At 58.1% G+C, this 27,250-nt stretch overlaps 2 protein-coding genes across 9 annotated transcripts; one reads left to right on the top strand and one right to left on the bottom strand.

Moving 5' to 3' along the window:
- Positions 1-2,076: 2,076 nt before the first annotated feature.
- On the top strand, positions 2,077-6,152 carry AVPR2 (arginine vasopressin receptor 2). The gene is made up of 4 exons (XM_007993105.3): positions 2,077-3,747; positions 4,090-4,143; positions 4,500-5,375; positions 5,484-6,152. Exons 1-4 carry the CDS (start codon positions 3,681-3,683, stop codon positions 5,687-5,689), a joined length of 1,203 nt encoding a protein of 400 aa, XP_007991296.1. The 5' UTR covers positions 2,077-3,680; the 3' UTR covers positions 5,690-6,152.
- A 210-nt stretch (positions 6,153-6,362) lies between these two features.
- ARHGAP4 (Rho GTPase activating protein 4) lies at positions 6,363-26,895 on the bottom strand. 8 transcript variants are annotated; one of them, XM_073013323.1, is made up of 23 exons: positions 25,327-26,288; positions 24,215-24,295; positions 20,682-20,886; positions 20,449-20,611; positions 20,189-20,251; positions 19,718-19,900; positions 18,238-18,366; positions 17,915-18,136; positions 12,809-12,910; positions 12,441-12,632; positions 12,250-12,334; positions 12,089-12,116; positions 11,746-11,848; positions 10,132-10,192; positions 9,925-10,002; positions 9,703-9,837; positions 9,508-9,613; positions 9,174-9,407; positions 9,016-9,089; positions 8,741-8,924; positions 8,434-8,526; positions 8,057-8,156; positions 6,363-6,929 (listed from the first exon to the last, which is right to left on the bottom strand). In XM_073013323.1, the coding sequence occupies exons 1-23, from the start codon at positions 25,391-25,393 to the stop codon at positions 6,696-6,698; spliced, it is 2,922 nt and encodes a 973-aa protein (XP_072869424.1). In that variant the 5' UTR covers positions 25,394-26,288; the 3' UTR covers positions 6,363-6,695. The 8 variants fall into 8 exon arrangements, with proteins under 8 accessions (XP_072869424.1, XP_072869423.1, XP_072869428.1 ...); XM_073013322.1 differs by having other exon boundaries at positions 9,016-9,407; positions 25,327-26,291; XM_073013327.1 differs by lacking the exon at positions 8,434-8,526 and having other exon boundaries at positions 25,327-26,290.
- Between the last annotated feature and the right edge of the window lie 355 nt (positions 26,896-27,250).

Genomic DNA, 27,250 nt, shown 5'->3' with positions numbered 1-27,250 from the left:
ACACACGCACACCCTCACACATGCACACCCTCACACACATTCACACCATAACACACGCACACCCACACACGCACACCCTCACATACACGCACATCCACACACACGCAAACCCACGCACACCATCACACACACCCTCACGCACACCCTCACATGTACACCCTCACACATGCACACCCTCACACACACCCTCACACGCACACCCTCACATGCACACTGCCACACACACCCTCACATGCACACCCTCACACACGCACACCCTCACATGCACACTGCCACACACACCCTCACATGCACACCCTCACACACGCACACCCTCACACACCCTCATGCCCGCAAACCTTCACACACACGCACACCCTCACACACACCCCCACACACACACCCTCATACCCGCAAACCCTCACACACACGCACACCCTCACACACACCCTCGTACCCGCAAACCCTCACACACACGCACACCCTCACACACACCCACACACACACACACCCTCGTACCCGCAAACCCTCACACACACGCACACCCTCACACACACACCCTCACACACACCCACACACACACACCCTCGTACCCTCAAACCCTCACACACACACACCCCCTCACATTCACACTTGTGCACTTGAGTTTTTATTAAATTTGTTTTTGTCCCCTTCAATCCCATCCTCCAACCCGTTGTTCCTCCCTGTCTCCTGGGCTCCACGTATTGTGCTCCTTCGGGTCACAGACCCTGTGAGGGCCGTTTCTGTTGACAGGCACTTGGCTCCTTCATCCTTCCCACTGCCCACAGGCTCCGCCATCTGCACATGCACCCCTCCCACACAATCAGGGGCCTCTTTCTCCACGTCCTTGGCTGCCTCCTCTTTGTCTTCCACCCCTTACAAATCCTTCAGGGCCCTTTAAATGCCTTTTCCACCTGCCTGCCCCCTCTAGCCCCGCTGCCCAGTGTTAGGTGGGTCACACCATTTCTCTCCTGGGTGACAGGCACAGCTTCCACTGGCCTCCCTGCCTCCACTCTTCTCTGCACAAGCCCATGTGCTCCTGGGGCAGAGCCCAGGTCCTTCCATCTCTGTAGCCACAGTGCTGGGCCAGCAGCACTTGCAGTTTGGTGAATGAAGGGTTCTGATCATGGGGAACCGGTGGATAGAGAGGGACAAACAGTGTCCCCCCAATCTGCCGCCTGTCCTTTTCTGCCCAGGTACTAGGCTGGAAGATCAGGAGCCACACCTTGGCACTCACAGAGCCCTTTCTGCAAGTCTTAGAGTGACCAGTGGGAGGTGTGCACAGAGGTGCTGCATTGGCAGGAGTGGGGGCCTGGCCCACCCCCAGATAGATGCCCTGCTCCTGTTAATGCCCAAGGGCAGGGGCTTGAGGCAGCCCAGTGCCATCCCTGCTGACTCACGTGGGCCTAGTGTGAATCAGCAGTCTGCCCTTCTTCCCATGGGAGCTGCTGCCCAGCCCCATCTTTCTCGGCCCCCGAGGGGTGTCTGTCCAGGGTCTGCCCAGGGCCTCTCTCCTGGCACAGTTCCATGTAGTGCCTGCCCGTGTGGCTCCCAGTTCCTCCCGGGGGTCCTGGCTGAGGAGAGTAGCGTTGGGTCCTGATCTAGCTTCTTGTGTCCCAGAGGAGACCGCCATGGGGGCCCTTCCTCCAGACTCTTCCCCAGTTTAACAACAGGAAGTGAGGAGTCCAGGGGGCAGAGATTGCCACAGGCCTGGCCACGTTGCTAGGGGAGGTCCCAGCCCGCTGCTGAGATCTGGCACTGCACAGCCTCTTTCAGGCAGAGAAACTGATAAGGAGACAGTTGCCTGCTCACCCCAAAAGGCTGGCATGGATTCCTTGGCCTAGCCGGCTTTAGACAGAGGGAACAAAGGTTTTCCCAAGGCCCTGCCAGTCCCCGGCCCTCCCCATCTTACCACTATAGGTCCCCCTCAATCATCAAGTCCCATTGCGCAGAAGGGGAAGCTGAGGTGCCAAGACCTGGCGTGGCCTGTTCAAGGTCACACTACTGGGCAGGGGCCAAGCAGGGGCTGGAGCCTTGCTTTCCTATTCCCCAGCCAGGGTCCCCAAATTCTCTGCCAATTGAGGGCAACCATCTCCTATTCCATTGATCTGGGTGGCATTAGGAAGGCCATTTCTATGCTCCTAGGTTAGTGACAGCGTGAGGATGTGCATGCACTGAGTAGATGCGGCTGAAGTGTCAGGCCCTGGGTGCCAGCACTCTGCAGCCTGCCCCCAAGGCGCTCTGCAAAACCATGGTAAAGATGCGTGTGTGCGCTGTGGGGTGTGATGTGCACCTGTGTGTGCTGCGGGTGTGTGCATGCATGTGGGTGTGTGGTGTTGGCTGTGCATGTGTATGTGGTGTGGTGTGGTGTGCAGGTGTGTGCATGTGTGTGGTGTGTATGGTTGTGTGGTTGGTGCATATGTGGGTGTGTGGCGTATGGGAGTGTGTGGTGTGTGCATGTGTGTGGTGTGTACGAGTGTGTGCATGGTGTGGTGTGTATGTGGTGTGGCATATGGGTGTGTGGTGGGTGCATGTATGTGTGTGGTGTGACTGTGTACATGTATGTATGTGGTGTGGTGTGTGCACTGTCTCTGGAAAATGCCCACCCTGTGTTCCCACCACCCTAACAGAGCCGGGAGGGGCCAGGGTGCTGCCAGGTTCTCTGGGCAGGAAGAGGAGGCCTTGGCCACGGGCTGGACTTGGGCCTGGTCTGTGAGGCTGTTTTGGTCTCTGGCTTCACAGTGCAACAGAGAAGACAGATAAACAGGAAGAAAGCAGCTGCCTTGGGCTGGGCTGGGCTGGGCTGGCCTCGGCTGAGCTAAGCCAGGCCTGGGTGCGGGGGGAGTGGAAAGAAAACGACTGGGATGGGGGCTGGAGGGGGTGTGGGGGCAGGGGAAGGAGAGAGGTGTTGGGGGAGGGACGAGAAGGGCCCAGGTACAGGGAAGGTGCATCCACACTCATGGCATGGTCAGGAACATGAGCGAGCGTCTCTTGTGTTGTGTGTTTGTGGCTGTGTGACTGTATCATGTATGTGAGGGCGTGTGTGGTGGGAGGGAGCCCTTGAGCACATGGAGATCCCCAGCCCCTCTTCCTGGGACAGGTAGTTGCAGGTGCGGCAGGAGGAAGAGGGTGGGAGTGTCCCTGGATCTCACAGGGGTTCCTGAAGCCTGGCTTGGCCCCTGCCCCACTCCTCCCTTTCCTGTCCCTCACCTCCGGCCAACTGGGCCCTAATTGAGGAGGAGGAGGGGCCTGCATGGGCCTGGGAGGGGCCCAGCGAAAGTGTTTTCACCCCTTCCTTGCCTGGGCCCAGCGAGGAGCAGGAGGACCCCAACTTGGGAAGGGGGCGTGAAGCTCCCACGAAAAAGCAGCGCAGTCCTGGACCAGACCCACTGCTCTCTGGCCTCAGTTTCCCGACTTATAAAATGGGAATGCTGAACTAAGTGACCTCCCAGAGCACTGCCAGCCCAGACAATCCAACCAGGGGAGTGTGGTAGGGTGAGAGTGGGCGTGGAGGCTATAGCAGTGGGAGGAGGGAGTCCTGGGCCAGGACCAGGGAGGCCCTGGGGAAAGGAAAGGAAACGGGAGGCCAGGGGAGGCCTGGGGGAAAGGGGGAGGGGGAGGAAGTCCCCTCCTGGCCAGGTCACTCCCAGAGGCTGGGCTGGGCCAGGGCGGGGCGGCCGATGGAGAGCAGATCTGAGTACCCAGCCACCTTTACGCTACCACCCAGCTGCCCAGGAACCCAGCCAGGTAAGGGGCTGCACAGGCCCGCCCCCGTGCCCAGTCCCCAGCCCTCGGATGGCCTCTCTCGGCCTCGGTTGGGGCAGCGGAGTTCTGCGTGTCTGCCTGGGGCGCCCACTTCCAAACCCGGGACTCATGGGCTGCCTAGGGGATCCTGCGTTTTGTGCATCCATCTGTCTGGCCGTCCCTCTCAATTTTCCCTGCCCAGGACTGGCCATACTCCCACCGCACACGTGCACACACCCGAACAGGCACCCACTGTGCTAGCATCTCTGTAAGGGCTCCAGTTCAGAGACCTGTGTCATTGGGCTGGCCCCTCGGGCAGAGGCTGAGTCTGCCCATCTCCTCCAGGCCCTCAGAACACCTGTCCTGGCCCCACCATGCTCATGACGTTCACCACTTCCGGTAAGGCTTGCCCCCCCCATGAGCCCAGTGGGCAGAGTGGCCTTGACGATTCAGGGAAGCCCCTCTTTCTAAAGACCTCCTTCACCCTCACCTCTGGATGCGCCTTTCCAGGCTGCCAACGAGCGGGGAGGGGGACATAGCCCCACTTCCCTGCCAGGGCTGGGGCTGGGGCTGGGGCTGCCCTTCCTTATGGACTGCATGAGCCTGGGGTGTGTATCCTCCATAACATGGCTTTCCTGGAGTCCCCTCTGCCAGGAGCCAGGAAGGGGGTGTCCAGATGGGGGCACGGGAGGCAGGCCTGAGTTCCCATGCACAGCACCCTCTCTAACCAGGCCTTCTTCCTCACCCCTGCCCAGCTGTGCTTGGGCACCTCTCTCTGCCCAGCAACAGCAGCCAGGAGAGGCCGCCGGACACCCGGGACCCGCTGCTAGCCCAGGCGGAGCTGGCGCTGCTCTCCATAGTCTTTGTGGCCGTGGCCCTGAGCAATGGCCTGGTGCTGGCGGCCCTAGCTCGGCGGGGCCGGCGGGGCCACTGGGCACCCATACACGTCTTCATTGGCCACTTGTGCCTGGCTGACCTGGCCGTGGCTCTGTTCCAAGTGCTGCCCCAGCTGGCCTGGAAGGCCACCGACCGCTTCCGTGGGCCGGATGCCCTGTGTCGGGCTGTGAAGTATCTGCAGATGGTGGGCATGTATGCCTCCTCCTACATGATCCTGGCCATGACGCTGGACCGCCACCGCGCCATCTGCCGTCCCATGCTGGCGTATCGCCATGGAGGTGGGGCTCACTGGAACCGGCCAGTGCTGGTGGCTTGGGCCTTCTCGCTCCTTCTCAGCCTGCCCCAGCTCTTCATCTTTGCCCAGCGCAATGTGGGAGGTGGCAGCGGGGTCACTGACTGCTGGGCCAGCTTTGTGGAGCCCTGGGGCCGTCGCACCTACGTCACCTGGATCGCCCTGATGGTGTTTGTGGCACCTACCCTGGGTATCGCTGCCTGCCAGGTGCTCATCTTCCGGGAGATTCACACCAGTCTGGTGCCAGGGCCGTCAGAGAGGCCTGGGGGGCGCCGCAGGGGACGCCGGACAGGCAACCCCAGTGAGGGAGCCCGCGTGTCAGCAGCTGTGGCCAAGACTGTGAGGATGACGCTGGTGATTGTGGTCGTCTATGTGCTGTGCTGGGCACCCTTCTTCCTGGTGCAGCTGTGGGCCGCGTGGGACCCGGAGGCACCTCTGGAAGGTGGGTATAGCCATGGCTAGGGCTGTCGGGGGCCACTCGGGCTTGGCGGCGTGCCCTGGTGCACCACAGGCCATCCTGAGCCCAACGTGGATCCCACCACCTTCACAGGGGCGCCCTTCGTGCTGCTCATGTTGCTGGCCAGCCTCAACAGCTGCACCAACCCCTGGATCTATGCATCCTTCAGCAGCAGCGTCTCCTCAGAGCTGCGAAGCTTGCTCTGCTATGCCCGGGGGCGCACCCCACCCAGCCTGGGTCTCCAAGATGAGTCCTGCACCACCGCCAGCTCCTCCGTGGCCAAGGACGCTTCATCCTAAGGAGCTATTGGGTGTCTTGCTTCCAGAAGCTTTGAGAAGCTCAGCTACCTTCCTGGGGCTGGTCCTGGGGCCACTGGGAGGGGGACCCATGGAGAACTGGCCAGAGCCTGTGGCCCCCAGGCTGGGAAACTGTGTGTCCCTGGACAAGCCGCAGCCCCTGCCGGGGTCTCCACATCCCCAGCTGTATGAGGAGAGCTTCAGGCCCCAAGACTGTGGGGGCCCCTCAGGTCAGCTCACCGTGCTGGGTGTGGGAGGAGCTGCAGCAGAGGGCTGAGGGGCCTGGGGGTGGCAGGAAAGAGCGAGCAGGTGCCCCAGGTGAGACAGCGGTCCCAGGGGCCCGAAAAGGAAGGACCGGGCTGGGGCCAGGGGACTTTCCTGTCTCTACCTTTCTAATCCCTCCTTTCCTCCATCTCTCCTCATTCTCTCCCTAATAAAAGTTGCAGCTCAGCTCATTTTCCACATGGCAAGGGGTCTCTTTGGATCAGGATAACAGTGGGTGTGGAGGCAGCACACAGCCATACACAGACCCCCACACACATATCCACAGTAATGTGCACAGCTCTGGAACCCATGGTGCAGGCGGCCAAGTCTTCAAAGCTGCAGGACCCCCAGGGAAGCTGTTCTGGCCTCCAGCACCTACCCGCCCACCCCTGAGACACAGAGCTGGCTCCCATCAGGGAATCAACGCGAGGTCTTTATGAATCACCACCCAGCCCTGCCAGGCATCTGAGCAAGGGTACCTGCCACCCAGCAGCCACTGACCAGCCCTCCACAAAGTCGCAGAAGAGGGCTTTCCCCAGCCTCCAAAAGGGGCCTGGGCCAGGGCTGAGAGGCAGGCAGGGTGTGGAGTGGGCATCCCTGCACGTGCGGCCCATCCCACCTCCGCACAGGGTGAAGTGCAGCACCCTGAACTTGCTGGACAGGGTTGGAGAGAAGCAAGAGGGCTGGGGAGAGTGGCCGGTCCAGGGGGTAGCCGCCTGGGGCACACAGCTCCAGCAGCAGCACCTCAGTGTGGCTTGGGGGTCGTGTCCAGGCCCTGGGGGTGGGATGCTGAGGGTGAGGCTGGGGCCCCAGGGCCCCGGGAGAAGCCTTTGTTCTTGCCCAGGCGGCTGCCGGCCGGTGCCTTTGGGCTTCGGGGCCCAGGGCTGGGAGAGGTGGCAGATGCTGGCCCGAGGCCCTGGCGGACAGAGGTCTTTCCCAAGAGCTCCTTAAACACAGAGTCCATGTTCTGTGCCACAGCCTAGTGGAGGGGAAAGAAAGGGAGGGTGACCAGTGAGCTCCCCCGACTGACCCTGCCCAAGACCCACCTGAGTTCCTCCCACTCCCAAAGCAAGTCCTCAGACAACATCCCCAGTCCCTCAGCCTCCAGGTCGCTCTCCCCTACTTCGCACCTGGCATCCCTCCTGCCCCTTTTGGTGTCTCTGTCACAGTCTCCTCTGAGGACAGCAATTCCTTGGTTTAGCCCGAAAGTGGGGACCCCTCTCTTCTCGCCCCCACTCTTTCCTTGGCAGAGATCACAGTCCCCCTGCCCGTGGCCTCAGGGACCGCCAGCATTCGGGGAACTCCCAGGTCAGTGTCCTCCCATGGCATCTCCCAGCTGCTCCGTCCCTGGCTCCCACTCCTGCTCCTGTGTGTCTACCCGACCCTCCCTGGGCTCCCTAAGCCGGAGGGCTTGGCCACACCTGGGACACCCACATGTTCTCAGGTCTCTCCTCCTTGGGCTTAGCAACTTTCCCTGGGCTTCCACGTTCAGCCCAACAGTGTTCACAGGTCCCATGGCACAGAGCATGGAGCAGGGTTCCCCAGGTCGTGCGCTTGCCAGAGCCACATCTTGAGCCTGCGCTCTGCTCCTTCGAGAGCCACTGCTGCCCCACTCCAATCCCCAACCAGCCACCCCCTCCTGCCTCCCTGCCATCTGTCCCTTTCATCCTCCCTGGCATGCCAGGCGCCTGCCATGGCACCGCCTGTTACCTAGCCCAGCTACAGATGCCAGCCTTGAAATCTGCCCGGGAGTCCCTTGCCTCTACCAGGTAAACAGCCTTAACTCAGCCCTGCCACTCCCTGCTCTGAAGCCGAACATGAATTCCAACGTGCAAGCCCCAGGCTCTAGCCAGGCCAGGTGTCTTCTGTCCCTCTCATCCCTGCCTCTGTGGCCATCCCTCTCCATCCCCACTCGCCCTTACATCTTTGCCTTCCTACCCTCCATGGGGTCTGCCTTGGGCCTGTGTGTCTGGCGGCAGGTTCCCCTGAGCTAAGGCCAGGGAGGGCAAGGACTGGAACCTCAAGGAGGGAGGAGTGTGGCTCCCAAGGGAAGGCAGAGATCCCCCCAGGACAGATGTCCCTCACCTGCCACACACCCTCTCTCACCTTATCCACCTCCACGTGTTGCTCCGGGGAGGCTGGGACCAAGCAGCGTCGTCTATGTCCAGAGAGTCCCACGGCCTCGGGTGAGATGCATGGCTCTGGCCTGCAGGACAGACGGGGAGCCTGGTGGGGGCTCTGGGAAGTCCCTGAGCTAACTGGACAGTGGCTCCTCCCATCCTGGGGTGTGGCCAAGGAAAGGAGGCTGGCCCAGTGGTCCCCAAGCTCCTCTAGAGCCTCTTTCCCTGTCACAAGCTGGGTCACTCTGTCACGTCCTCATCTGCCAACACCTCCCACTCCCACGGGGCCAAAGCCTGACCCCAGTCCCCTCTGGCCTAGAACAGCACATGTATGGGCCCCCCAAGCCCTATCTTCTTGCTCACCGGTGAACCAGCTCTGATGCCAGGAGGCCCTCGGGACTGCTCCCAGACTCCCCTGCAGTCTGCGGCCCTGCGCCCACCACCTGCTTCTCTGCCCTGTGGTGGGAAGCACCAGCCTGTTTTGAGTGTTCCTTCCCTGCACGGGGTCCAGGGCCAGCAGCCTCCGTGCCAGTCAGAAGTAGTCAGACAGGCTCCATTCTCTGGCCTAGCCCAGACCTTCAGAATCTAACTTGGGGTCAGGGGAGGGCTGGATGAAGGGGAGGTGGGGAGATTCCAGGAACCCTGGGGCCTGAGGGCGCAGCTCACTTACCCCTCAGGCAGTGTGATATACTTGTGGGGGATGAGGCCCCGCACGCCATTGTGCTCCCCCCGCCACCAGTCGCTCGAGGCCCTCTCGTGCAGCCGCAGTACGTCCCCCCGCCGGAAGCTCAGCTCCTGGGCCGTTCGGCCCGTGTAGGCAAAGCAGGCCACAGCCTCCACAACCCCCTCCAGGTCTGGGGAGGAGAGGGGGTCCAAGCTGTGCGGGGGGGCGGGTGTGGACACTAGGGCAGGGACAGGGTGGGGCTCTCTGCCCATTGCCCTCACCATCCTCCTGGGCAAGCATCTCAGCTTCCAGCTCCGGCTCGTTGTCCACCCCCAGGCTCTCCAGCTGGGCGTCCCTGAGGTTCAGGGCAGAGCAAGGTGGATGAGGGGGGCTCTTCTCCAGTGGACCCCCCATCCCCTCTGCAGCACCAAGGGTGTACCCCAGGCAGCTGGCGGAAGGCGGTGCCATGCACTTCTCGTAGACGGGGCCAGGCAGTGAGGTCAGGGGCGGGAAGACCCGATCTGGCTGCAGTATGAGCGTCTGCACCAGCTGGTTCACCCGGCCCTGCAGCGCCACCGGGTCCTGCCCAGCGGGCACCGGTAGCAGCGTGGGCCCAAAGCACACGGCCAGGTTGTAGGGGTCCATCATGTTCTCATCGCTGTACTGGGCCAGGCTGGGGGGACACACACATCACAAGCAGAGAGCCCGCACCCCGAGTCCCCTTATCCCCTCGACCCTGGCCCCCACCCCAGCACTCGCCCCACAGCACTCACTGGTTGAGGAAGGTGAAGAGGTAGCGCAGAACCACCAGCACTGGCGCGGGCAGCCGCCATAGCAGGCGGCTCACGTGCTCCACCCTCTCTGCCGGGGCCTCCAGCTCTGTGGCCAAAACCGCCCAGAGAGAGTCGAGTGAGTGGGGCTGCCCTAGCAAGTGCCCTACCCCCACTGGCCTCAGGCCCCGGCCTCACCCGAAGAAGCCAGCAGCTCGCTGAACAGGTCTGGGGGGAAGAGTGGGGGCTCCAGGCTCCGGAAGTAGAGCTTCAGCACCCCGGCCACCGAGTCCAGATCATGGGCAGTGCAGCCCTCCACCAGTGGGTCCTCCCCTGCAGACAGGCGAGTGGTGCAGTGCGGGGAGGAAGCTGGTAACGTCTGCCCAAGCCCCCAGCCCTGCCCACCCTGCCCGTCCCCACCTCTCTCGAAGGCATCACGGATCTCTGAGACCCGGAGCTGGGCACCCGACACCCGGAAGATGCCTTCGTGCTGCAGGCCTGTGGGAGGACAACGAGCTGGTGGGCACTGAGCATCTTCCCCAGCCCCTCCAGGATGGCCTCCCATGCCAGGTGCTGGGAGCTGGGTGCTGGGTGCCAGGACAGCGGGAGGGGCTGGGTCCTGCTTACCGTTGAGGTTAATGAAGCGAATGCAGCTCTCCACCACCAGGGGCACAGGCTGGCCAGAGCACTGGGGACAGAGGGTGTTTACTTCACCATGGACACAGCATGCCCTGTGTTGTCATTCAATTGCTTTTTCTTTTTGTGAGACAAGGTCTCCCTCTGTCACCCAGGCTGAAGTGCAGTGGCATGATCTCGGCTCACTGCAGCCTCGACTTCCTGGGCTCAAGTGATACTCCTGCCTCAATCTCCCCAAACGATGTGATTACAGGCATGAGCCACCACACCAGGCTGAGTGCTTTTATTTTCTCTCAAGAACACATCATCGTTGTCGGCATAGAGGCCTAGCACACTGTTTGTTAGATCCACTCTTAGGTGTCTGATATCTTTGATGAGGTTTTAGGCAGTACCTTACATTTTATTTGCAAATTGTTGCTGGAATATAAAAATGCAATTAAATTCTGTACACCGACCTTGAATCAAGTAACATTTAGAAACTCAAGCTGGGTGTGGTGGCTCACGCCTGTAATCCTAGCCCTTTGGGAGACTGAGGCAGGAGGATCACCTGAGGTCAGAAGTTCGAGACCAACCTGACCAACATGGTGAAACTTCACCTCTACTAAAAATGTAAAAATTAACCAGGTGTGGTGGTGCACACCTGTAGTCCCAGCTACTTGGGAGGCTGAGGCATGAGAATCACTTGAACCCCAACAGGTAGGAGGTGAAGGCTGCAGTGAGCTGAGATTGTGCCACTGCACTTCAGCCTGGGCAACAGCACAAGACCCTGTCTCAACAAATTAAAAAAAAAAATAAAATAAAAAAGAAAGAAACTCAAAGTGTTCATTTAAAGAATCTGTTGATTTTTGAATGTTCTACACACATAACCACATCACTGAAAGTGACGGTATCAGTTCTGATCTTCTGGTATTCTCCATGCCTGGCCCCCTCTGATGCTTTCTTTACTTTTCTCTTTTCTTTTTTTCTTCTTTCTTTCCTTTTATTTCTCTGTGTTTCTTTCTTTCTTTGTTTCTGTCTTTCCTTTTTTTTTTTTCTTCCTCCCTCCCTCCCTCCCCCCTCCGCCTCGGATTACAGGCACGTACCGCCATGCCCGGCTAATTTTTGTATTTTTAGTAGAGACGCGGTTTCACCGTGTTGCCCAGGCTGGTCTTGAACACCTGGGCTGAAGTGATCTGCCCACCTCAGCCTCCCAAAGAGCCGGGATCACAGGCGTGAGCCACCGTGCCTGGCACCCTCTGATACTTTCTGATCTCAGTATTAGTTTTCTGATCTTTCTTGCTTCCCCTTATTTCACTGTCCAGGACCCCCAGTACCACGCTGGCCAGAAGTTGCAGGGGAGAAGCTCTCAATATCTCGCACCTAAAAATGCTGCTGCCCCAGGTTTTCTATACATTCCCATTACTAGTTAAGGATGCTCCCTTTAATCAGCAGAGGCTACAGGGGAGCCCAACAGCGGCCTGGAAGAGGCCCACCCAGAAAGGGACAGTTGATGACTGAGAGTGGAGGACCCTGGGATCAGGCAGATGCTCTGGTCACTGAGGTGACCCAGGGCTGAAGAAAGACCAGCATGTACAGGTGGGCTGGCATGTGGGGCAAAGCAAGTACCTGGATAAACTTCTCCATGTCTCCCCCAAAGAGTCTCTGGTTATATTGGGAGCTGGGGCGGGGGTGGCGGCTCTTCTGGAATTTTCTCTGTGTGTACTGGGTCCTGCGGTGAACGGGAACTGGCTCTGAGGGGGCCGGGCATGGAGAATAGGGTGCCCCACCCACCAGCCCAGCCAAGTAGGGCTCTAATTCTCTGAAGTTATTCCACAATCCAGTGCGAAAACTGGGATATTGAGGCTCAGGGAATTAGGCAGCTGAGCTGGGCCTGACGGAGAGAAGAGATGGGGGACCATCGCAGGGCCCCAGCTCCTCAGAACACACCAGCCCCTCATGAAGGACTCACCAAGACATCTCCCGCTCCTCCTTGTCACCTGTGGGGTGGGAGAACATTGGTCTGCCTCTCAGGCCAAGGGTCTTCAATGCATCCCAGAGAGAAAGGTGTGGATAAGGGCCAAGGACAGGCAGGAGGGGAGGACCGTGGGCTACATAGGGTCCTGGGCCCACCTCGCTGAAGGGCCTCCTGCAGCTTCTCGTGCTTGGCCTGCAACTTGGCGAGGATGCTCCGTCCACTCAGATACTCCTGGAGCTTCTAGGCAGCCCCAAGAAGAGCCCAAAGTGTTAGCCCTGGCTTGAGCCCCTCCCTCTGCCCCAGTCACGCCCCCACGGGTCCCACCCACCAGCCCAGCCCTCCCCACCGTGAGGTAGAAGGTTTCGGTCTCCTGCTGCTGGCCACGCCTCCGGCCTGCCTGCCGGCTGCCTGGGTCTGAGCTGGTGGACTTGAGGGACTCGGTGGAGGGGCTGGTCTGGAAGGAGTCGAGCACATCCCCGTCATCCGAGGCCACCACCTCCAGCAGGGCCTGCAGTGTCGCCTTCAGCGTCTTGTTCACCTGCAGAGGAGACCGCACAGGGTGGTAAGAGATGGGGGACAGGGATGGAGACAGGAAGTCCAAGTCAGAAGGAAGGGACCAGAGGGAGGCGGGCAGGCAGGGCAGCCACTTCCAACAGCAGGCTGTACAGGCTCCAGGTCCCTGTCTCCCTCTAACCCCCAGTGGGCTGCCCAGACCTCCTCCGTCTCGATGGTCTGTCGGTCCAGGCGGCTCTGGATGTTCTGGGCTCTGGGCAGAATCTCGTCCTGCAGCTCCATATCAACGCAGATCTCAGCCACCTGCAGAGGGTGGCGGCCAGGGGGCTGAGGGCTGCGCTTGGGCAGTAGGTGCCAAGATTCCCGGGGCATAAGGGAAGCAAGCACCCTTTTGTGGCCTGGCGGCCAGACACAGGACCACCAGCCCAGACGCTCAGCTGAAGAATGGCAGAAGTGAACACACGCGTCCAAACTAAGACTTGTCCACAGAGGTTCACAGCGGCACCACTCATCCAACAGATGGATGGCTAAACTCAGTGCAGTCTACCCACAGAATGGAAGAGGATTCAGCCAAGAGAAGGAATGAATCCACTTATGTAAAGTGTTCAGCCAGGCAAATTCATAGAGACAGGAAGCAGAGGAGTGGGTGCCAGGGGCTGGAGAGGGGAACAGGGAGGAGTAGTGGCTAATGGCTCCTTTAGGGAGTGACAAAAATGTTGTGGAATTAGATGGTGATGGCTGCACAACTCTAAATATACTAAAAACCACTGAACTGTACACTTTACAATGGTGAATTTTATGGTATATGAATCATACCTTAATAAAACTCTTATTTAAAACAGAATGGTGGCCCAGCGCAGTGGCACACGCCTGTAATCCTAGCACTTTGGAAGGCTGAGGCGGATGGATTATCTGAAGTCAGGAGTTTGAGACTAGCCTGGCCAACATAGTGAAACCCTGTATCCGCTAAATATACAAAAAATTAACTGGGCATGGTGGTGTGCATCTGTAGTCCCAGCACTTTGGGAGGCCGAGGCAGGCAGATCACAAGGTCAGGAGTTCAAGACCAGCATGACCAGCACGGTGAAACCCCGTCTCTATTAAAAAAATACAAAAATTAGCCAGGCATGGTGGCACGTGCCTGTACTACTTGGGAGGCTGAGGCAGGAGAATCGTTTGAACCTGGGAGGCAGAGGTTGCAGTGAGCCGAGATGGCGCCATTGCACTCCAGCCTGGGTGACAGAGCGAGACTCCATCTCAAAATAAAATAAAATAGAATAGAATGGTAAGGAAGACTGAGGTCTGAGACAGAACAGGGAGGGCCCAGCCCCACTTCTTCTAGGGAAAGGAGTAGACAGAAAAACTGCTCACTCTAACTAGGCAGACATAAATTTCCGTGTGGCAAGATGAGAGCAGCTTGCATCATGGGCAGAGTGGGAGCCAATACTTTATGAAGGAAGGAATTACTCTTTTAAGCATGTAAACATCCAGAAAGTTGACATTACAGTTAAAATTGAAAGTGAGGACTCATCTGTGGCTAAACACTTGCCCTGCTCTCCATCTCCACCAAGCCCCGCCTTACAGGACTGCAGGAAAGTGCAAGTCATGGAGAAGAAAGTAAGGCCATTTTGAGATGGGCTCCGACATGGCTGACCCTTGAGGACATGGGACTCAGTGAAAGGAGCCAGTCACAGAAAGGCCCGCACTATAGGATTCCACTCCTGTGAGGGGCCTCAAAGGAGAGCCGTAAACTCTGTAGACGGACAGTGGAAGGGTGGGTGCCAGGGGCTGGGGGGTGGGGAGTTGGGGTTGAACGGGCCAGAGCTTCAGTTTGGGAAGATGAATAAGTTCTGCGGCTGAATGGTGGTGATGGCTGCACAGCACCGTGAATGTGCTTCTGCCCCTGGGCCGCACACTTAAAAATGGTGAATGTGGTATGTTTTATGCTATGTGTATTTTGCCACACATTTTTTTAAAAGTCCATCTAGGCCGGGCGCGGTGGCTCAAGCCTGTAATCCCAGCACTTTGGGAGGCCGAGACGGGCGGATCACAAGGTCACAAGATCGAGACCATCCTGGCTAACACGGTGAAACCCCGTCTCTACTAAAAAATACAAAAAACTAGCCGGGCGAGGTGGCGGGCGCCTGTAGTCCCAGCTACTCGGGAGGCTGAGGCAGGAGAATGGCGCGAACCCGGGAGGCGGAGCTTGCAGTGAGCTGAGATCCGGCCACTGCACTCCAGCCTGGGCGACAGAGCGAGAGGCTGAGGCGGGTGGATCACTTGAGCCCAGGAGTTCGAGACCAGCCTTGACAATATGGTAAAATCCTGACTCTACCAAAAATACAAAAATTAGCCCATCTCATAACCCGGTCTCAAAATAAATAAATAAATAGATTAAAATTTAAAAATAAAATAATTGTTTTTAAAGTACAAATCTTAGCCACACATGGTGGTATGCACCTATAGTCCCAGCTACTCGGGAGTCTCAGGCAGGAGGATGACTTGAGCCCAGGAGTTGGAGGCTGCAGTGAGCTATGATCACACCACTGCACTCCAGCCTGTACAACAGAGCCAGACCCTCTCTCTAGAGAAAAAATAAATCTATCCATACCCTAGGGAACATTGAAATTTGATCCCTCCCTTAAACTCACACGATCAGTAGAAAACTAACGATTTGCTCTCTGGAAAGGATATAGCATGGATTTTGGACTCAGGGTCCTATCAGCCCACTCTCAGTGCTGTCCTGCTGAACACCGGAAATCCAGGACCAAGCCCCACTTACCTGGGCCCTCCCCACAGATCCCCTAAGGCAAGCCCAAGTCCTCTACCACCCTCTCACTGAGAGGCCCCAGGTTCCCCACAGAGCAGGGTTCCCTCTAGCAATGGAGATTACAGGACTGTTCCTGCTAGGCTTTGGCTGGAGGGCGTGGAACTGAAACCAGGTAGTTCCAAGAAAATCCACACAGCAGAGTGAGCTCCCAGCCCTCTCGCCCCCTCTCCTCCCTAGACAGGGTCAGAAGAGTTTCTACTGGGGAAACTGGCTAGACCAGGAGGAAACACCACAGACATCCACATTTGTGGGGTGTGTGTTCAGGCCTCTTCTTAAATATGAACTGACGGCCAAGAATCACCAAACAGACATGATCAGCAGAAAACTAACGATTTGCTCTCTGGAAAGGATATAGCAGGGATTTTGGACTCAGGGACAAAAGCAAGAAAATAGAGCAGATGCAGGAACAGGAGAAAACAAAAAACATTTCAGGCGGGGCATGGTGGCTCACGCCTGTAATCCCAGCACTTTGGGAGGCCAAGGCAAGCAGATCACCTGAAGTCAGGAGTTCGAGACAAGCCTGGCCAACATGGTGAAACCCTGTCTCTACTAAAAAATAAAAATAAAAGGGTCGGGCATGGTGGCCCACGCCTGTAATCCCAGCACTTTGTGAGGCTGAGGCGGGCGGATCACCTGAGATCAGGAGTTTGAGACGAGCCTGGCCAACATAGTGAAACCCCGTCTCTACTAAAAATACAAAAATCAGCCAGGCGTGGTGGTGCACACCTGTAGTCCCAGCTACTTGGGAGGCTGAGGCAGGAGAATTGTTTGAACCTGGGAGGCAGAGGTTGCAGTGAGCCGAGATTGCGCCACTGCACTGCAGCCTGGGTGTCAGAGAAAGATTCTGTCTCCAAAAAATTTTTTTAATTTAATTTAAAAAATTAAAAAATTAGCCACGTGTGGTATCTGGTACCTGTAATTCCAGCTAATTGGGAGGCTGAGGCAGGAGAATCACTTGAACCTAGGAGGTGAAGGTTGCAGTGGGCCAAGATTGTGCCACTGCACTCCAGCCTGGGCAACAAGAGGGAAACTTCATCTCAAAAAAAAAAATAAATAAAAGTTTCAGAAAGATTCAAGAAGTACTGTATTCATGAAATAAGAATAAAGGGTTGGCCGGGCACGTGGCACACCTGTAATCCCAGCACTTTGGGAGGCCGAAGCAGGCCAATTCTTTGAGCCCAGGAGTTTGAGACCAACCTGGGCAACATGGTGAAACTCCCTCGCTATAAAATATAGAAAAATTAGCCTGGCGTGGTAGTGCAAGCCTGTAGTCCCAGCTACTTGGGAAGCTGAGGTGAGAGGACCAGAAGGTTGCATCTGCAGTGAGCTGAGATCACATCACACCACTGCACTCCAGCCAGGGGGACAGAGTGAGACCCTATCTCAAAAACAAAACAAAACAAAGAATACAGACATTTTCAGATGTGCTAAGTCAGGAAACCCTTGGTGAAGGTGTCCACGAAAACAAGGGTATCAAACCAAGAAAGCTGCTGCCGTGGAATCCAGAAACAGAGCACTGGGCAGAAGTGAAGCAGTCCATACTGGAGGGCTCTGGGGCTCTGAGGGAGGGCGCAGAGGAGAAGGTGGACCCCACAGGGTGTCTGGTGTGGAGGACAGTGCTGGGACGAGGTAACAATCAACTCCTAGCAATGGGTATGTTCTAGCAAGCAGCATTCCTGAGGCGAGGGAGTTATAAATTTCAGAAGAAAAGGAAAAATTGTCCAAGGAAGGACATGTGATCCTAATACAGTACATGGCTCAGCTGCCAACAGTACCTGTTGTCATGGTGATTGAAACATTGAATGTTAATTTAGCCAAAAATTCTGGAATAAACCCACTGGGAGAACAAGATGCAGGGAAGCGTGTGGTGGCTGCGAGAGATGCTAGTCGTCATTGGCCAGTGGAAAATGGCTGCTTGATGCTGAGAGGTGGGTGGCTGTTTCTGGGGGTGGAAGCTGGGAACAGGAGGGGTAGGTTAGGGAGTAGCTGTGTGCCATCAGAAGCCCTGGTGATGTTGGACTCTTTGTAAAGTTCCAAGTCGGCCCACAAGGGGCCCAGTGTAATCCCAGGTCATTGCCAATGCCCATCAGGATAAACTGCTGCAGGAAAAACTAGCTCGAAGAAGAAAAATAAAGAAGCCCGATTCCATCTTACTGTGTGTGTGCTTCATTTCCTCCCAAGTTTGTGTCATGAAATTTAAAAACACAGAGAAACCAGCCCAGAACAATGTATGGGCAGCTACATGGCTGCCTGCTGCATGGTTTGAACAGTTAGTGTCTTGCCCTCCTTGGCCATTGCGGCGGTGCACCCTTGGAGTGAGGCTGCAAATGGAAGTGGGACAGTTCTCTAGCTGCTGCACTGCCTGAGACCATGGAGAACTTGGATTCCTGAGCAAAGCGTGGGTCACGCCACTCCACTGCCCGACAGTACAGTGAAGGCCAGAGAATGCCAAGCCCAGCGGGGGGGGTGACCCTCACCTCATCCCCATCATGGGGGTGGTAGTCAAAGCGCAGCGGGGGACAGAAGATGGTAGCGTGCACCTCGAGAACCTTGGCCTTGTCCCCTGGAGGATCCAGGGCCTCCACGGCTTCTTCCAGGCTGCCCAGGCCCTGTACTTGGGAGGCTTGGGTGCGGCTCTCAGCGGCCGTGTAGCTTCGGAGCACCTGCCCCAGGGCCAGGTGGAACCCTGTGTCGCAGCACTGAGGAGGAAACAAGGAGATGCTTGGGTGGGTCCTGGAGCTGTAATTTCCCAGCCCCGGGGCACCAGGCACCTTTTCCCACCTGCCCACCAAGGACTCACATCCATGAGGTCCAAGACGTCATGCAGGTAGTAGTTACTGACAGCGGCGTTGACGCTGGCCAGGCTAAGCAGGTACTCGTTGCGCGCCTTTGTGCACTTGAGTTTGTGCTCCATGAACTTGGCCTGCCGCTACTCAAGACAATGCAAGTGTGCCAGGGTCATGCACGTGGCCAGCCCCTATCTCTGGCCTTTCATGTAATGCCCATCGCCACCCCTCTCGCTGTGGACAACTACACCGGAACTGGTCAAGCCCAGAAGTCCTGCTGCCTTCCCCACACCACAGCCCAATGCCAGGAGGTGACTTGACTCCCCGGCTGTTCACCTGCCAGTGCTGGCGCTGCCTGCTGTGCTTCCGCCACTTGCCTTGGTTCGAGCCACAACATTCCCCACAGAGGTGGGGGGTGACACAGAACTATTCACAGATACCTGATGAGTGGAAGGTGCGTGCGTGGCACCCCACCATGGAGGGTGTACGAGAAACCCAGCTTGGAGCTAGCACACAGGTGCACAGCTGGAAGTGGCCACAGGCCTCTGCAGGGGCCAGGGCTGAGGGGGAGCGAGCGCCGCAAGGGGTAGGGATAGATCATCGAGGGCCATGAGACAGAACCTGGTGGCAACTGGGTTCTAAAGCTGGCACTCTTTTTTTTTTTTTTTTTTTTTGAGACAGAGTTTTACTCTGTCGCCCAGGCTGGAGTACAGTGGCACGATCTTAGATCACTGCAACCTCCGCCTCTAGTGTTCAAGTTATTCTCCTGCCTCAGCCTCCCGAGTAGCTGGGATTACAGGCACCCGCCATCATGCCCGGCTAATTTTTGTATTTTTAGTAGAGACAGGGTTTCACCATGTTGCCAAGTTGGTCTTGAACTCATGACCTCAGGTGATCCACTCACCTCGGCCTCCCAAAGTGCTGGGATTACAGGCGTGAGCCACTGTGCCCGGCTAAAGTTGGCACTTTAACCACAGTAGCCAGGGAGACCTTCCCCCAACACAGCCAAACTCTGTCATTTCCCCTAAGAACACCTGAGATGCCCGACTCCCTCCTCTGCTCCCAGAGTCCCAGAGACAATCACTCTCAGCCCTGCACAGCCTGGCAGCTTCATCTAGGCATTTCCCAACCTCCCCACTCTCTCTACTGGGCTCACCTCAAACGCCCTTTCTCCGTGCGTGTCACCCCATCGCCCACCTTAAGTGTCTTCTCGCCCCTTTCAAACCTTATGGAATGGCTGGCAGAACAGCAGAGCTGCAGGAGCCCTGCTCAGAGCTGGCAGAGGCTGCGTGGGGCTGTCCAGGGCTGGGCGACCATTTTGCCCGCTCTCTCAGGCCCTGGGAGCCTTCCGTATGGAATCCCTGGAACCTGATGGCACTGTCCTGCCACTCCCGCCCTCCCCTGCACCCAGTCCTGGCTTCCCCCTCAGCACAGCAGGTCCTCGTCAGGGCCCATGCCCCATAGGCCTGCATCCGAGGTGCCCCCCAGGCCCACCTTCTCCACTAGCCGCCCTCCCTTCTTGAGGGAGCTCTTGCGGAGGGGCCCTGCCTCAGCGGCAGCAGCAGTGGTGGTGGGGACACTCCGGCCTGCCCGCTTCTCCTCCTGCCGCTCGGCCTCCCGGAGCTTGGCCTCAGCATTCACGCTCTCCATGTGATATGCCTGGTACGTCTTCTTGGCCTGCAAGGAGACCCAAAGCAAGGTAGTGCTGCTGAAGACCACGGCCGGGCCAGCCCCTAACCCTCCATCCCTGCCCCTCTGGAACTTGGACCTCAGAGCTGGGCAATCCCATGTGAGCACTTAGCCTAATGCCTTGTGCTTAGGGAGAGAGGGCCTTTGCCCCTAGGTGCATGCTTCTCCCTGAGCCTGGCTTGGGAGATGTGATGGTCTGGGGATGTTCTTCCCCAGCTGTGAGTGGCATTTCTCCCTGGGCCATTGGGGCAGGCCCCTCCCCGGCCCTTTCCTCACCGTCTGGAGCTCTGAGACCACCTCCAGGAGCTCGTCCTGCAGCTGCTGCTCCAGATCCCTGCTCTAGAGGCAGAGGCAGGGGTGAGCACGGCACTGCCCAGAGAGGCCCCGCCAGGCACTGGAAGCTCTGCCCAGCTCAAGCCCCATCTGGGAGGCACACAGATTCACTCTGCCTGGTCCCCACCTGGCCTCCAGTGCCCTCCCAGCCTCCTGATCCCAAAGCCTTGAACACTTCCCATGGCCCAGGGTGAGAGCCTCACCTTCTTGACCAGGCGCCCCACGTCCTCCGCAATGTGACTCAGGCGCTGGGCCAGGGGCCCGGCCAGCACCTCGCTCAGGGCCGCGCTCTCCCGGCTCTGCTGCCGCGTATGCTGCAGGAGCACTGCCCAGCAGTGCAAGGGCGACAGGAGTGACGGCTCCTTCCTGGGGGTAGAGGGGCAGTGAGACCTGCAAGCAGACCCTGCCGTGGCCCCCCTGCCAGCACATCACCTACCGGAAGCTTTGGTGCTCCCGGCTGCTACCCAGGCGGCCTGCACGGCTGGAGAAGCGCTCGGCCAGCTTTTCCAGGCCCCGGGAGTACTCCAGCTCCACCTCAGCGCGGCGCCGCATGAACTCTGCCAGTTCCTGCAGCAGCTCCCGCCGCAGCTCGCCCTGTAGCTCCAGGCAGCGCAGCTGCTCGCTCAGCTGCCAGCGCATCTCTGTGGGGGGAAGCACAGCTCAGGCCTGGCCAGCGTGCCCTGCCTGGGTCAGCCAGGCCAGCGTGGGGTGGGAGAGGCAGAGACACACACACCCCAGTCCCGTCTGCTCTGAGGGCTCCTTTGGACCCAGCCTAGGTTGAAGGCAGGAACTAACAGGGGAGGAAAGAGGCTAGGCCCCTGCAGGCAGATCTGGCCTCAGCTGTCCGGCCCACCTCTGTGCTGAGGCCAACAGATGGCCCGAGCCACCCGGTTGAGGGGGAAAGAGAAGGGTGTCCCAGAGAGAGGGGAGAGCCGCACAAAGGCCCAGCGTAAGAGGGAGCAAGGCCGCCCCGGGAACGGTGAAGCCATTCACGGTGGGTGGAACACAAGGCTGCCCAACCCTGTCTCACCCCAACGCCAGCCAGGCACCTTTCAGTTTGGCTTCCTGTCTCTCCCTCATTCCTGGAAAGCCACTGAATGGTTTCCCCTGCCACTTCCTTTCCCCCAATACCCAGGCCCCAGGAGGTGGCAGCCTCCCTTGCAAACACACAGATACACAACACACAGATCATAGCTCTGCTCAGGGCAAGCCTGCAGCGACCTCGCAGTCTCAGTGGCTGGGGAACCCTGCCCTCAGGCCCCAGGGGAAAGGACAGTCCACAGTGAGGGCTGGGCACCAAGGAGAGCTGATCCCACCTTGGAAGTGAAAGGATGGGGCAGGGAGCTAGTCCCTGTCTTCTGTCCCCACTTCCCACTCCCAATCATCCCCCACCCCACCTGTGCATTCCCTCACCGTGCAGAAAGAGTCACACCCAGGGCCCCATACCGCCAGCCTTTTGACACCCTATCACTGGCTTGATTTGGCAACACTGCTTCCCCCACACAGGCCTGAAGCAAAGAAGTGCCTGTCCAGCAAGTTTAAGCAACCTGCGGAAGACACTTTTGCCACCTCCTGAGTGCCCAGCCAGGCACTGAGGGTCCCAGGTAAATAAGATGCTAGCTCAGCTTCTGGCCAGTAGGCTGCCCACCTACTCATCTCCATGCACATCCCCAGGGAGGGACAGGAATTGATTTCTTCCTTCAGCAGAATGTTGACGATGCACCCATTCTGTGGCAGGCACGTTTTAAATACAGAGGCAAAGAGGGTTGACCAAGTGTCTGCCCTCTTGGAGCTGGGATTGGAATGGGGCACGGACACATACCAGAATGTCCAGGAGTGATGGGTGCTGAGAAGATGAACACACAAAGCGAGATCAGAGCCGGGGGTGGGTGGGGACAGGGAGGATATCTTTTTAAAGGAGGGTGGTCAAGAACAAGCTGCATCGTTGGAGCAGAAGGCTGCAGCTGGCTGTGTGGGGGCAGTAGGGGGAGTCCGAGAGACCGGTAGGGACAGATGGCACAGAGCCCGTGGTCTAGGCAGAACTCCCAGCTGGACTTGAGTGAGAGAGGACCCACAGTAGTGGGGGAATGTGGTCCAGCTTCATTTTCAGGGCCCACTCACACTGCCAGGTGGAGCCCAGGTGGCCGCTACTGCACTAGTCCAGGCAAAAGACGGCAGGGATTCAGACCAGGACAAGCGAGGGAGGACTCCCCTGGGAAGAGCTCAATCCGGTTGGATTTCTGTCCCACCAGTGACTTCCCAGGGCCTGTTGCATGGGGACCCTGTGGGTTTGGCCTGCCCAGCATCCTTACCTCCTCCCCGATCTCCTCTTGCAGAATGTCCCCTCCCTAGTCTCAGCTCCCCTGACTCCAGGTGCCCCAGCCCTGGCTGCATGCGTCACCCACCCTTCCGTCCCTCCACTCCCTGCCCCCACCAGACTAGCCAGGTGAGAGACCCAGGAGCCTGATCCTTCCAATTGAATTACTGAACAGGAGAGCTCTTCCCACTGGGGGATCAAGCTGGGTAAGTGGAAGCCTGGGGCGGGGGACCTCCCGACAGGGCAGGGCAGAGCCCACAATGCCAAGTGAGACAGATGGAGAGTGTCCTCATCCTATCTGAGGCTGGCCTCCTGTGGTTAACTTGTCAGCTCCAAGGCCAGGTGGGGTGGGCGCTAATGCCATTTGAAATCAGGAAAGTCCTCACTGAATCAGTTTAACGTTTTGTTTTGTTTATTTTGTTTTGAGACGGAGGATATTGCCCAGGCTGGAGTACAGTGGCGCAATCTCGGCTCCCTGAAACCTCCGCCTCCCGGGTTCAAGCGATTCTCCCACCTCAGCCTCCTGAGTAGCTGAGACTACAGGCATGCACCACCACACCCAGCTAATTTTTGTATTTTAGCAGAGACAGGGTTTCACCACGTTGGCCAGACTGGGTCTCAAACTCCTGACCTCAGGTGATCCGCCCGCCTCGGCCTCCCAAAGTGCTGGGATTACAGGCGTGAGCCACCACGCCCAGCCCGGTTTAACATTTTTTGATAGAAGTAAATTTCATTTCATTCCAAGAAACGTGCGACTGCTCGCCTCACTGGCCCTCTGGAGCCTGTCTTGCCCTGCTTCCCCCAGAGGAATACAATCTCTGGGGACTTATGACAACTGAACAGTGCAGAAGGAACCAGCAGAGGGAACCGCTGCCTTTCTTCATCACTGCCGGCAGTAAAAGCTGACTGGAAGCCATGTCCCAGTCCAGATCCGGGCATGCACACCCGGCTGGTGTTGAGCAGGAAACTTGTGAATTGCAAGTTGATTGCACTGGTGGCTTTCCTGGCAGAGCTTTCAGATCTCAGTTCAGACAAACTCGTCAGCACACCCTGTCCTGGCCTCCCCCCAAACTAGGGCTGGCCCTCTTCCGACCCCTTCTTGGCACACTGCACTTTCCCTCTGTGGTGCTTATTATCATAATGGAAAGTCTATGTCTCCCCCACTAGACCCATGAGCCATGTGAGGGCAGGGTGGGCGCTGACGCCATTTGAAATCAGGAGAGTCCTCATTGAATCATTGTTTTTACTCTGGGTAAAAAGCCAGGGCTGGAGGGGCTGGAGTCGGGGTTCTCTCCTGTACAGCAGTATACTTCCAGGGCCTGGGATAGCAGAGATGTATAGGAAACATCTGGCAAAAGGAGAGCTGGAATCCATGTCTGCCTGAATTACAGAGCTGGGCCCAGGGCCCCACCAGCACTTCCTGTGAGCAAGGCATTTGGTCTCACTTCTGCTGACAAGCAAAACAGAAGAGAAGATGGTCTCCAAAACCACGGCTATGCTGACCTTTGAGAATTTAGGGTGTCAAGACAGTGGCCCCGTTTTGTAGCATGGTAGGAAGTTTTTCTAGGGTGTGGGATGCAGACCCAGAGCAAGTGAGGAACCCTTAGATAGTCTTGCTCGAAACCCCAACTTTTCAGTGTGAAATCACTGACCCATATTTGCTGATTGAAGTTTTCCAAGTCTTTGAGCTTCATGGCATTTTGGGGAAGCAGGATGGAGATGATTACTTCCATCTGAGCAAGATGATGGTGAGGCTTGGAAAGCTGGTTCACCCTGTGCAGTCACCTCAAGCTGGTTCTGGACACAGGCTGCCTTTTCCAAAGGAGGAGGACTGGGGCATACTTTAAAGGGTATAAATTGCTTGCACTGAATAATGATGTTAGAACCTACATCTCTGGGTTGAAAGGCACTTCAAGGGTTATTGCATTCTACGTCCTAGAAGTTGTAGTGCTGTGTTACCACGGGCAAGTCACTGCACCTCTCTGAGCTTGTTTCCGTAACTGGTAAAATGGAGTGACTGAGAGTGATATGGAGGAGCTGCTGGCGCTGGGATGCTGCCTCTTTCCTTTGCAAGAGTTACCATGCCCTGAATAAGATGGGCACAAGCTATTGGCTAAGAATTTGCAAAGCTGATTTGCATGTGATTTGCACATGGGTGTTTATCAGAACCCAAAGAGGTTCAATTTCAGAAGGCTGAGAAGCCAGCCCTGTTAAATCTCTCAACCAAGACTCACTGCGCCAGCTTGACCCAGAGACAGTGGCCCTTGCCTCTGATCCCCCTCAGTGCTAAAGGGGGGCAAAAGGTGTTGCGGCTCCAGGGACTACACTGGGGTTAGGGCCAGGTGATCTCCACCAAACCACTCACCCAGACTCCCTTACTCACCCCCCACCCCCTAGCCCAATCAAGGTGGTTGACTTCACTGTAGCTAAAATACCGCCTTCTGGGGGGCACGTTGGTACATCCGGCTCCCCTTTACCGGCGGCCACCAGTGTCTACACTGAACCTTGGGTGAGGAGCAGAGACCCAAGGAGGACAGAGACCAAAAGAAGGAAGACAGGAAAGAAGGAAGGGAAGATGGCAGGCGGTTGAGGCCAAATGGGCGTGGGGAGGCAGGCAAGGGGCTCAGGCTCCCTCCTCCACCCCCACTCCAGAGGTCGCTGGGGAGAGCATCTGGCCCTGGGTCAGCGCGGGGACGCTTGGGGCTCCCTCACGACCTTGGGGTCTCCGCAGGAAACGGGCCGGGAGCGCCCGGCGCCCTCTCACCTTTGACTTGCGTCTCATACTCAGCCTGCAGCCCCCGCTCCCGCCGCAGCTTCCCGTGAGCGGCCATGGCGGCCTAGCGGCCGCGCCGTCGAACCCCACTGCTCCCACGCGGCCGTGAGCGGGCCCGGCGCCGGGACTTGGGGGCGCTGCGGCCAGCACCCTGCGCGGGCTCCGCCCAGCCCCGCCCCCAGCGCGGCTCCCGGTGGGGCGGGGCGGCCCAGGGCTGGCACTGCCCGCGAGGGGCTCCTGGGGGCAGGGCGCCCCTTCCAGCCCCACTGTGCCCCGGTCTTGCCGTCTCCTCCCACTGGGCCTGCACCTAGACTGCCTTGTGCCCAAAGCCTCGCTGCCAAGCAGCCGGAGCGGGCATGAGAGCCCCAACATAAGCTGGCATCCCAGGCTGCCATCCCCCCACCTCCAGAAGGCTGTCCCTGGTCACCACTGCCAGACTTCACAGTTCACAGCGGGGCCGCTGGCCCACAGTACCAGTGGACATGAACACCATTGCTGCCCCAGGCTCTGGACTCCCTCTGGGTGGCCTGTTTCCCCCAGACATCGGATGGGGTCCTCCCTTCCCAAGTCAGCCCCCAGAGAGGTCCAAGGAGCCTTGAGAGCTGGGGTGGGAAGTTCAGAGGGGAGGGGGAAGGAAGGTCAGCACCAGAGAGCAGAACCTCAGCAGCTGGCTGCCATTCCCTCCAGGCCCCCTTGGTAGGGGAGGAGAGTTCAGCTCCGGTTCCCCTTCTGCTCAGCCCCACGATTTCCCCATAGGCGGTTGCCACTTCCTGCTGCCGGAAGAGACTGCTCTGCCTCCCTTCCCCTGCAGCTGCACCTGCCCTTCATAGGCCTAAGGGGGGCAGCCCCCTCGGAGTGAGATCTTAGCTACCCTGGGGGCAAGTCTTGGGGCCTCCCTCATCCAGGGGTGGTGGGGCTTTCCTCCACTCTCTACCACAGGGCAGCAGCTTTTCTCCGGGAAATCGGGAAGGCAGGAGGCAGGAGGCGGTTGACAAGTCAAGCAGACAACTTACTTCAATTTGGTGGGAGGGAAATCCCTGGGGTATAGATGTGGGGAGAGGGGCAAGGCACTTGGGCACCAGGCGTCTGTTCCGAAGGCGGGCCTGCGGGCACTAGTGCAGGGGTACTAGGCGTGTGTTTGCACGCATGTCAGAGTAAGGCTCTGTGCAAATGTGGGCACATATGACCCTGACCTGCAGATCTGGGGAGGAGAGGCTGTGCGGGTACTTCCTGCCTTTCAACTATGAGCAATTAATTCTCTTGCCCAGAAGGAAAAAAACACTCCCTCAGCTCCCCGCCCCCTTCTCCCAGTACCAAGGCCCTTCTCGAACACGTCGTCGAGTGTGTCTGCAGGACCTGGGGCTTCAAGGCCTGGGAGCTAGCCAGACCCAGGCAGGCCCAGGACCTGGACTTCCAGCAGCTGCCCTCGGAAGTACCGATGTTCGAGTTCTCCAGCGAGACTACAGAGCCTGCGCCCCTGCCCACAGCCGCACCCACACTCCAACCTGCTCCTGGTTGGGAGACTCCCACGTCCCACCTCTGCCTCAGGCCAAGGGGAAGCAGGGACTCCCGCCCCTCACTAGTTGGCCCCAACACACCCTGCCCCTCCATCCGAGCCCCGACTGGTCCCCAAAGATCCCTCCACCCAGCAGAGCCAGACACAGGGCTCAGGCAGGCAGGAAAGGCCTCAGTCCGTGCCTTCAAACGCTCCCTTCGCTCCTTTTTTTCACTCCAGAGCTATTCCTAGGATGCCCCATTCAGCCCGTGCTTTAGAGCCTGAGTGTTTGGCCCAGGCTTTTAGGGCACTTGTTTGGCATTTAAAGCCCTGAACGCAACTGCCCCCTGCTGCTCGCTCTATCCTTCGCTCCATTGTTCCCCTTCAAAGCATTCAAAAGCCAGGCAGCCCGCAGAAGGC

This window comes from Chlorocebus sabaeus, chromosome X (assembly GCF_047675955.1).
Source record: "Chlorocebus sabaeus isolate Y175 chromosome X, mChlSab1.0.hap1, whole genome shotgun sequence".
NCBI lineage: Eukaryota > Metazoa > Chordata > Mammalia > Primates > Cercopithecidae > Chlorocebus > Chlorocebus sabaeus.
This window is presented reverse-complemented; position numbering and strand designations above follow the sequence as displayed.

Bases quoted from the DNA above. Each gene is read 5' to 3' on its own strand.
- ARHGAP4 (XM_073013322.1), bottom strand. From the start codon at position 25,393: ATGGCCGCTCACGGGAAGCTGCGGCGGGAGCGGGGGCTGCAGGCTGAG. The intron at 20,612-20,681 runs GTAGGTGATGTG...CTCTACCCCCAG, and splicing joins CGGGAGCACCAAAGCTTCCG to GAAGGAGCCGTCACTCCTGT. The intron at 10,193-11,745 runs GTACTTGCTTTG...CTCTGTCCCCAG, and splicing joins ACATGGAGAAGTTTATCCAG to TGCTCTGGCCAGCCTGTGCC.
- AVPR2 (XM_007993105.3), top strand. From the start codon at position 3,681: ATGGAGAGCAGATCTGAGTACCCAGCCACCTTTACGCTACCACCCAGC. The intron at 3,748-4,089 runs GTAAGGGGCTGC...CATCTCCTCCAG, and splicing joins CTGCCCAGGAACCCAGCCAG to GCCCTCAGAACACCTGTCCT. The intron at 4,144-4,499 runs GTAAGGCTTGCC...ACCCCTGCCCAG, and splicing joins CATGACGTTCACCACTTCCG to CTGTGCTTGGGCACCTCTCT.